General features: G+C 42.1%; 1 protein-coding gene across 1 annotated transcript; it reads right to left on the reverse strand.

Moving 5' to 3' along the window:
* Nucleotides 1-5,159: 5,159 nt before the first annotated feature.
* On the reverse strand, nucleotides 5,160-6,573 carry gsx1 (GS homeobox 1). Its single transcript, XM_085797963.1, has 2 exons — nucleotides 6,135-6,573; nucleotides 5,160-6,020 (listed from the first exon to the last, which is right to left on the reverse strand). The coding sequence occupies exons 1-2, from the start codon at nucleotides 6,511-6,513 to the stop codon at nucleotides 5,668-5,670; spliced, it is 732 nt and encodes a 243-aa protein (XP_085654089.1). The 5' UTR covers nucleotides 6,514-6,573; the 3' UTR covers nucleotides 5,160-5,667.
* Between the last annotated feature and the right edge of the window lie 4,186 nt (nucleotides 6,574-10,759).

Genomic DNA, 10,759 nt, shown 5'->3' on the forward strand with positions numbered 1-10,759 from the left:
ACTGAACAGTGTGTATTCTTTGGAAGAACACAGACATTGAGAATTACAAGACAAGAGTTTTGCCTTCATTGTGAGATGAGTTTGTCTGAAGTATAATGTACATAAGACACTTGAGTTTTGTTACATCAAAAAGTTATGAGAATAAAAAGTTATGAAAGTCATTTTTTTCTGTTAAGATCTCCTTATACAGTATACAAATATAATTAAAATATACAGTGCCAAGCAGTAACATTCATACTAACTGTACTTGCTAGGTTTTATTTATATAATTACAGTTTCTACTTTGACAAAAAGATGTACAGCAGCTCTTTAGACCACTCTGTGTATTTATTACCAGGGTTTAGGGACCATGAGTCCAGCATCATCAGTGTCATCTATGTCCAAAATTAATATTACAGTGAGTTTGTCAGAATTACATGGAAAAAATCTATTGAGATATAGGTCTCATCAAATGTGGGTTTCCTTATTGATTATAGCGTTTTCCCTAAGTTAAGATCTCTGGCTGCCGATTTGGCAGTGTAACTTTAACTTGTAACGTGTGTGTCTAATTTCAGTCCTGGTCTGAGTGACTGTCTGTTGGTTAGTGCGTCTGTTACAAACCGTGGTGGAACCACTGGGGGGTATTTAAAATACTCGGTGAAAGCACTTATTGGCTATTTTTTTCCCCAGAGGACAGAGAATTTCAAAACTTCCATACAGTCCTTCAGCAGCTCACTGAGAGGGGCGAGATAAAAGAGGCCGTGGTGCCGTTGTGTGAATGAGGAGCATTCAAGGGGCCCCCCGAGAGGGTTGGGGCCCTTTTCGAGATCACATGTGATTCTGCAACCAAGTTGCATGTGGGACCTATAGCTGCACGCCTGCTACTTTGCTCTTGTTAATTTGATACAATATAGTAGTTTTAAGTGTAGAAATCTTATTTTAATTTGTAATTAATCAGGAAGTTCCACATAGCATGGCTGTGCAGCCCCATGGTGATGGACTACCTCTGTGTTTGCCACCAGATGACGCTCCTGCTCCACTCTGAGGGACGTGAACAAGCCACAGAACTGCGGTTTAAACAGAGACTCGCGGAAGACGCTCTGTGCTTCAGGTGCTTCAAGTGTGGCCGAGAAGCGACAGTAAACCTCTGAGTGTGTATATGTGAGTGTTTGGACGGAAACACTGTCGCTCTGTGCTGCGTGCTGCAGCGAGCCCATGCTGCTGCGTCTCTGTCTTTGTGTGCGTATATACGCGCAGCGGCCGCTTCCATTCATTTGAGTGCATGTCTCCATGTTGCAAAGACACCGTCAAGTCCATCCACCACCTCAGAGCAGAGTGCTTCTGCTGCAGTTTGCATTTCAGACGCCTGCAGTTTCCCACAGGGAGGCTGCACCACAGTGATTAGTCTGCACAGTGGGAATCACAAGTCACGGTGCACAACACGTGTTTTTGTTTTAAATAGTCTGATACACACTTAACGCAAAGTGGAAGAATCCTGCATGCAATTATTCTACATTTAAATCTTTATTATACACCCTTATGATAAATGAATTTAAATTGTCTTTAGTTTACCTGCGCCTATCACCACATAAATCTCCATGTTATCAGCCGTAACTGAGGTCCGTTCACATGTGGACAGCCTGCAGGTGACAGCAGTCAGAGGATGGTTAATAAAAACTCCACTGTGGACCAATTTCATCCAAATGTCGCATGCAGTATTTTGAGCAAAGTTCCCATTCAGAAGCATTCACTTTGGACCAGCCTCGGCGCTTGCAGAGGTTACTTCCATGTCTGCACAGTTCATTATTTCTCGACCTTTGACACTTGATTGTGTATGGGCCGAGAATTAAAAAGGCGTATTCTCAGCGGCACACTGAAAAAGGCAAGCAGAGCACGGTGCGCGCGTTGAATATTCAATTAGAGGAAAGGGGGGAACCGAGGCAAAGTGAAGCTGCGTGCCAGTCCTTCATCTTACATTACTGATTAGCTCTTAAACAGATTATATGCAGCTGAATGGGTTCAAATGTTGCAGCAGAAAACAGTCGCGGTTCAAGGCAATGACGAGTGGTTTCCTTCCCCGCCACTTGAGCAGGCTGAACACACTTCGTCAGCACTAACAGCTCCATAATGAGACATGTTGCTGTTCCACTTTTACCACTTTTTAAAAGGAGAAAAAAAGAAAATGCAACAAACACACAGAGCAACTGAAACAGGTTCTGGTGCAGGTCGAGTTGTTGGGATAAATCTGGGATATAGGAGAAAAATAGATGTTGTATACAGCAGACTGTGGATGTAATATGGAAAAATTGATGGAAAAATTAAAAGTTAAAAGTTTGCCATGCTCAGATTTATGTATTTATGTCCATAAACTAGCTCCTTCCAACTGGCTGTACAGTTGAGGATTAAAGAAAAACTCCTTAACGCGATCACACATCATTAAGTCATGAAATGTAAAGTTAAAAGTTATTAAACCATAAATTGCTTATTAAAAACATGCTCTTGAAAAGTGAAAATACTTTGCCCTTTACCAACAACAACACAGTACTCTGTGTACAGGCGAGTGTGGAAGTCTGGAGCAGCAGCCACTTGTCCTTTCAAAAACGAGAAAACAAACACGTTATAAATGTGCTAAAGTGTTTAAAAGTTTATAAACTATTTTGTTAAAGTTGGTAGGTTAACATATCGGGTTTACTACACGCACTTATTAAGCGAGATAACTTTAAAGCAGTTGAATGTGCAGTGCCACAGCAAGCCACGCGGGTCCAAAAGAGCTCTCATTGAGAAGCCACGTGTCCGTTTCCAAAGCCTCTCCAACTTAACCACCTCCTTTGTACGACTAACCCACATCGGCAGCGTCCCTCCACATAAAGGGATTTGCAATTTCAAGATATTTCAGCTTAAATGTTTTTGACAGTTCCCTCGCTTTTACCTCGGCTTGGTTATTTTAACTGTGCCAAATGGGTCACCTTGGGTTGCTGTCTGCGCGCAAAGGGCTTTTGCGCGCATTCAGTCTGAATTTTTTCCAACTTTCCTTGACGGGGAAACCAGCTGCTGGTCGTGAAAAGACGGCTTATTAATTGTCCTTTGTCATGCAGAATTGCTTGATTTCTAAAGAAACGTACAAAGGCTCTTTTTCAGGATTCAAGTATTTTGTTTCGTGCGTATTTTCAAACCATCGAATCAGCTGCAGCGCCGCGCCGTCTACCAGACTCTCAGGTACTGACTGCCTGCTCCCTTTGTCCCCTTTTAATGCTGTTGTAAATCGTGCAGACTGATTTGTTACAAGCTGTTCTTTTAATCTGATAGATAAGAGACATGTCAAAGAAAAGCCGTAAATAAAAAATTAGCCAGAATAAAGACAAGGGCGAGTCTGCTAGATGGGCGCCTGTTGACTCAAGCGGCTCTCCAGCGTCAGGGGAGCCCTCTCCTCAGCTCCGTCAAGGTTACGTCCACAATTCCCTTTTCTTCTTTTTAAAAAGACACCGTAGTCCTTTTTGCTTCAATGAATTGATCGGCACAAAATTAAGAATAAATAAATTGAGCATTTGGAGCACCGAGCGTATAAGCTCCCCCAGGGCGCATACCCCCGGGCTATTGAATGGATAAAGGGCGCTTTGCAGAGGACGTTGTGAGCAAAATGGGGCTCTATGGTGCAATTAACAAAATGGTCTAATCCCATATCTTAACAAATGCAAATATTAGAGTTTTGTTAAAATGGTTAAGTGAACAATTAAATGAAAGTTTACAAGTGAAACTTCTCATCCAAAAAAGGCACACTGATGCAGATAATGTGCTCTACCCAATTTAAGAACAGTTTTTACTCCCTTTAAAAAAAAAAGTCCACAGATACATTTCTAAGACGGGAAATACCATTTAAAGCCTGATCAAAAATAATAAATATAGTTTTGAGGGCCAAAGCTTCAGTCAGAGAGCAGCTGTAGCGGTGCGTAAAATAGGCGAACAAAAGTGGAACTATATGGTAAATTCACAGCTTGGTGTTTTTTGCACATGTTTTAGTAATCACTGACATATTTTATGAACTGCAGTAAAATATAGATATGAACTCTTTTTATTCTATTTTTCACAAGAGGAGCCCAAAGAAGTATTTTTGCCTCACAGACTGAATTTATCTTTGAAAATGGTGTCTGATATTTGACGTGGCATGCTATTTAATTTTGTAATTTTATTTTTTTTACCATAAAAATCGAATTAAATGCTAATTAATAATCATGTTTTTCTATTTTAGAATAACACTGGCTGAGCTGAAGAGGCTTATATTAAGTCTATAACGCACCTGGAGCTCATAAAACCGACAATAAACCTGATCACACTGGTGCGATAACAACGTGAACAATGTGGGTCATTGACACCAAACCAGCTCTTTTCCTCATTTATTTTCATGTTAGATCGATATCTTAAGATATGCACACTGCTGGTGCACCATTATCCACCCGGGGTGATTATTAACTCAGTCACACGAGACGGATCATTTCAGCTGGGATGGGACGTGAAAAGAGCTCCAGAGGACCAGGCAGTGATATGTGTGCTGAGTGTCCCCCGGGGAAAGCACATAAGAGGACCCCATAACAATGTCTTTATCACCCCTGAGTCATAAAGATTATTGAGCATTTGATTGACTCCCTCAGCGCATATGATATGGCCTAATGTGTCTAATGTGCCTAATGTGCTCTTTTGATGCACAAGCACATTTTGTTTGTCTGTACCGAACAGTGCAGGCTGGGAATAAAAAATATACACCTGTTCTTCCCTAATTCCTTTTGGCTCTTTGAGCAAAAAAAAAATATGAAACTCACTTATTTTTCAGTCTTTTTCTCATAGCTTGAACAGCAGCTTTAACTGTATGTGCTAAATATTAAAATATAAATTTTGAATTGCAAAGAACTGAGTCTTAGGTCTGAAGTAACGCACTACACCTCCACGCACGTTCCCACATCCACAGCGCCGTTGGAGACAGTTGAAAGTCTGTGATGATGTAATTCATATGACCATTTTGACCAAACACTATCACACAGTATTTTACCACCATCTGATTCCCTCTCACAACATCCTTCTTTCGATTTTAGTCTCCGCACCGCGAATACGACCGTGCGCCACCGTGCGCACTCACCGTGCGCAAAGACCCAACACGTTCAACTCACACGACAAGGTTTTCTGCCGCTCAGAAATATTTTTATTTAAGTATCAACATTTTTAAATAAATAAATATTTTTCAATTACACTGAAGATATAATTTCAGGGTGATCTCAGCAGTGTGACAGTGAGGGAGTTTGTCCCCAGCTTTCCATATTTAAGTCACAGTTCCATCCACATAGAATGAATCTAACCAGTATTCATCATGTATACAAAATACTGTCTTCCCCAAAATACCAATAAACAATGTTGCTATTGTTTTTTTTTTTAATCATTTGGGTTTCTCTTTACAAATATGCCTACCATACTCATCGGATTGGCAACAACAAATGGACCGTTTTCAGAAAAAAACTACATACAAAACGTACAACATGTATACAGCTATACAATAATTCAGGGGAACTCCCTGATTAAATATTCTCTGTCTATGTACAAACATCTGAACACAAGCGGATCAGTCTCTCTCTCTCTTTTTTTTTGGCTGTATTCAAAATCATGAGGACCAAAGTCTTTCAGAGGTGAAGGCAGGGGGTGAGTTCAGGGGGAGACGGACAGGTCCACGTCCTCCTTTTCGGACGAGGATGGAGATATGGGAATGTCATCGTCTTCCTCCTCCGAGCATCTGGCCGTCGACAGGGATGAACATTTGCAGTTATGTGAGCCAGTCCTTTGGCCGCTGCTCTTTCCCTCCTTTTTGTGCTTCACTCTGCGGTTCTGGAACCAGATTTTCACCTGTTTCTCGGACAAGTTCAGGTATGTGGCGATCTCGATGCGCCTCAGTCTGGAGAGGTACATGTTGGAGGTGAACTCGCGCTCCAGCTCCAAAAGTTGTGTGCTCGTGAAGGCGGTGCGCATGCGCTTACTGCTCTGAAGTTTGCCACTGCTGTTTTCTGTGAAAATAAAAATGAAAGTCAGCCACTGTGGTTTTGTGAAAACATATTAAATGTGGCTTTGTGCAGTGAATAAATCATCGGTAAAGCGGGGTGAAATCAGCCTCTACTTACCGATGGAGATGCAGTGGAACTGCCGCGGGTCTGGGACCGAGTACGCAGCTTGGTATATCCCCGGTGCGTGGCTGAGGTTGACGCTGTTGGACGAGTGTTGCCTCGACAGAGCTGAGTGGCAGTACTGTGAGCTGAAGGGAGGGAAGGACGCCTTGAGGAGCGGCAGCGTCGGTGGGGACGGATGGAGCTGGGACGCGGTCATGCACAGCGGGCAGAAGCACAGCAGCCCGGCTTTCCTGGAGTGGCAGGAGCCCGGCAGCCCGTGGTGCGGGTGGTGCGGCGAGTGCACGGCGTACGGGAATAAAGGTGGGTTGTTCTCATTCCCTTTGTCATTGGCCTCCCTTAAAATCAAGGAATCCACGAGAAAAGACCTCGGCATGTTTGCAAAAAAAACTTGTTGCTCGGCTGTGGTTTCAGTGAAAGCCGTGCGCGTCGTTGTGTCGCTCGTGTTGTCAGCCTGCTGCTCTCCTCTGGACGGTGGACAGCGAAGTGGTGCTGAAGGCGCACAGCAGCTCCTTAAATAGTCGCCGTGGACTCGGTTCGGCCATGTGACGGTTACGCTGTAAGCGGCCGAGAGCTCTCAATAGGGTTTTGTGCCTTTCTCTCGGCATTCCCACTGCACGCTTCCCCATTATTTCACTTGTTAACTAAATGAACTGCATAATGTAGTCTATTCTTGTCAGCCCCACCCACGCCGCAAGAGGCGGCACTGCCCATTCTCCCTTTTATCATCACTCTCATTTTATCATAGAGCACAGCTTAAATTTGCGAGAGAAAACGTTTCTGTCACATTCAGAAAGCCAGCGTGCGCATTCAAGTTTTGTTTTAGACATTAAGCAGCCTATTAGGTGTAGAAGTTAGAGACTTAGCCGAGTGTGTGTTACCAGGGCGAGAGGCAGAAACACGCGTGGAAACTTTTAGAAAGATGCACAAGTGTTAATGTGCATTTCCTATAGGCTGCTTATAACAACAGGTAAATTAGAGAATCGTTTCCCAATTGAAAATATGAGAAGGTGCAACCATGTTATTTAAGGGCTGAATGTGGCGTTTTCCCTCTTTAACTAAACATGCGAATGCAAACTTGTTCATTTTTTTGCTTTATGTAACTGTGTGTTTATTATTCGTGTGTTATCCATTACATCCCAACGTGCTCGTGTGGCCACTTCCCTGACCGCAAACACGAACGCAACAGCTGAATGTAAAGTTTATGCACAGATCCATTTTAAGGTTAATGTGTCATTTCTGGGCACAAAACAGGGACAAGTCATCGCCTGGAGGCAGCGCTGTTAAAGAGCAGTGATTAATTCCTTTGCTCGGGCCCCTGCCGAGTCGGGGGGAAAGAATATGTAAAAATAACCAGGTTTTCACTCTGCGGCCCTTATTGAATGTCATTGTGGAGGGTTTTCAATGAGAGAGAAAGAGAGTCGAATTAAAGTGTGTGACAGCGGCGGATAGACGCAACAAAGGCGACTCTGTCATAGAGGAGCCCAGTGCGCGGCGCGTGAAGCCCCCGCCTCGCGCTCTGATTGAATTAAGTAATAGGAAAACATTTTCTTTCACTTTAAGGCTTTCTGAACAAGACCTTCAAAGCGACGGGACCCGTAATGTGTGAGTAAATAGTGGAATGTGATTTCTCTTCCTCTTGGAGTTTCTTGTTTTCTCTTCCTATAACAGCAGCAGACAAACACGGAAGTGAGTTTGTTTATTAACTGGCTAACATCTTAAAATGAGCCAACACACACACACACACACACAGACACAGACAGAGAGAGAGAGACCCAGCTGGACCCAGTGTTAGAGAAATGACTGTCGAATGAGTTCTCAGTGAAGGTAACTGCACACACAACTTGTGTTTTGCTTTATAATTTAGGTGTGAAGTTTGGTTTTTATAGAAACCAACATGTACTTCTCCCATGTCTGTTTACTGTTAACATGTCATCTAGTTCAAGTAAATAAACTGTCCTCAGGCGAATGAGCTGCTGGGCTCCACATGTCCACATGACGGTGTGATGCTATCCGTGTTTGTGCTCATAAAATAGGCCCTAATGTGCTCAGCTTCACACCACTAATCTTCCATAAAGCCCGGACCTGTAATTAGCCTGCGCCATTAAAGTAGGCACAAATTAGGAGCAGTTAAACCCTTTGACGGGATCTAGTTATTCGGACAAAACCCTGTTAATATATCTGCCAGAGCCATTTTCATTTTCGTTTTTTGTGTCTATTAGTCTATCTTTTCATTTCCTGCCAGGGAATGAGCCATTAACTAGTCCGTCAATCTTGCTGCAATCTTGCTTTCTGCAACCTGTAAATACAAATCTATCGCTTTTATTCATATTCTTAATGAGGTAATAACTTAATGACATGTTTTCATCCTGCGTTAAAAGCACGGCTATTCACAGGAGGGTGGAACATGTGCAGTCTCAGATTTAAAAATGAATTATGTTTCAAACCTGCAGCTTTTTTTTTTCCTTTTCTTTTTTTACAGCGGTGGAGAGGCTGTGTGCGGTGGCAGCTTGATGCATTGCTCAACATAAAGATGTTATCAAAGGCCCTAATTTTCAAATTATGTATAGCAGTCACCCCGTGGATAGGAATAGAGGTTTCATGGGTCGTCACGCAGGGAGGCTCATCCTAATTTGCAATCCCAACTGGAGACTGACAAATAGTTTTGACCTCCCTCTGGAGGCGCGGGCCAGAAGTGCAAAGAATCTCATTCTCCATAATCACTTGTTACTGAGATAAATAATCGAGGGAAATAGCCCACTCACATTATAACAACTCTATTACATTTTTTTGCACTACTTTCAAACTAAAAAAAAAAAAAAAAATAGACATCTATAGCCACTTATAGGTTCATGCATCATCACATCCATATCTGTGTTTTTCTCTCACAAACCAATGACCCAGACTATATTCAGCATAGCTTCATGTGCTCAGTAACTAGCATACAGCTGTGGGTTGGCAAAGCTTCTTAACGTTACTGTTTGATAGGGGGGAAAGCATTGCCCCTGAAATAGTAAATTATTTATAAGATATTAAGTTGGAACAATTGCCATCACTCAAATTCATCCCTGATGATAACGCTGACCAGTGCCTGCTGTGCTGTTGGAGAAGCACATTTTCAGGGGCTTTTATGCAATTATACCCAAAGATCTCGTGCCTGATGACATAAAGAGAGCAGTCTGTTTATGGAGATGTAGTCAATATCTCCTTTTCTTTTTGGTATGAATAATTCATAGTTTAAGACACTATCCCCCCTCACTTAATATGTACACACACTTAAACACCCACACATCTCTAATACAAATGATGGTTTTAGCTGACAGTGTAACAGGATTTAAGGTCCCAGTGGGGTTTGGCCCAGCCGTGGATGGGCGCTGTGACTGTCAACGTGACACAGAGGGCCGGCTGCCCCTCCTAATCTCCCCCTGAGGCAACATCACAGACTGCAGATCCCGCTGCACCTCTATGGACGCACAAAGGCCTGATTATCATTCATATGCTCACCAGAAACACCAGTCCAATAGATAACAGATGACACATAAGTACCAGCTGAATGGTGCAATATGTTTAGGCTGCTGGAGTCTATAGGGACTAATGAATCCTTAAGAGAGAGGGAGGCTGACAAAGAGATGCAGTCAGTTGAGGTACCATAACGTGACAGATATAAGGTTCAACAGGTGAATTTGGACTTGAGCGAACCAGAGGAGTTATTATGCTAAACATTTGTTGAGGGAGGTGTAAATGTAAGAATTAAAAGACGCACCAGCTGCCTCGTGTGTTTTATCATGCTGATCAGTCACCGATAACATCTAGAGGCGTTTCACTGGTTATTTTGGGATGAGGAGATATTTAAGTTATCGTTTCAAGATGATAATTAAATAAAAGTAGCTACTTAACTCGGGGTTGCCTCAATTAAGATAATCAAAGTGCCTTTTTTTTTTTTTTTACCTGCAGTTATAAGGAACATGTGGCATCAAGCAAATATAAAATCAACTCTCCATCTCTCAACACACAAGAAACTCTTCAGGGATTTTATTCTATGTCTTGTGTTAAAAAAGAAAAGGCTCAATGATGTCATCAGGAACTTTTCTATAATGTATCATATCAGCAGGTCTTTTGTTTATCATCTTGTTTTGGTTGATGCAACCGTGACAAATTATAGCTTGATCGAAAGCACTAAACTGATGATTCAGGTTCTAATTACACTGATATCACATATCTATATTTATCTTTTAAAAATGAGTGCATACAAAACAAAACAGTACAATTCAAAAAGCAGTTCAGAAAAAGCCTACATTTTCTACTACAGTATGTTTGCTCATCTGTAAATTTGAGTCCCTATTCCAAAGATTGATGTTGAGGCTTTGGACAGATCTTCAGAACAAACCAGTATCAGAGCTGCATTCAAAAGAGTTTAAGAGCAGATGCTATTTGATTTAGGAGATTATCATTTTCTAAATTGTGCATAAAAAAGGGGGATATTTGTCACATGGGCGACTTATAACGACTGATTTTAGACTGAACAGGGGTTACAGTAATGTCTTTAAAAGGTACACAGAGGACATGAGGCATCTGGCCAATCACTGAGCTGTAAAGCCTGGTACCATTTTTTTTACACCTTA

The sequence above is a fragment of the Trachurus japonicus genome, chromosome 14, assembly GCF_045865225.1.
Source record: "Trachurus japonicus isolate A0001 chromosome 14, Traja_1.0".
NCBI lineage: Eukaryota > Metazoa > Chordata > Actinopteri > Carangiformes > Carangidae > Trachurus > Trachurus japonicus.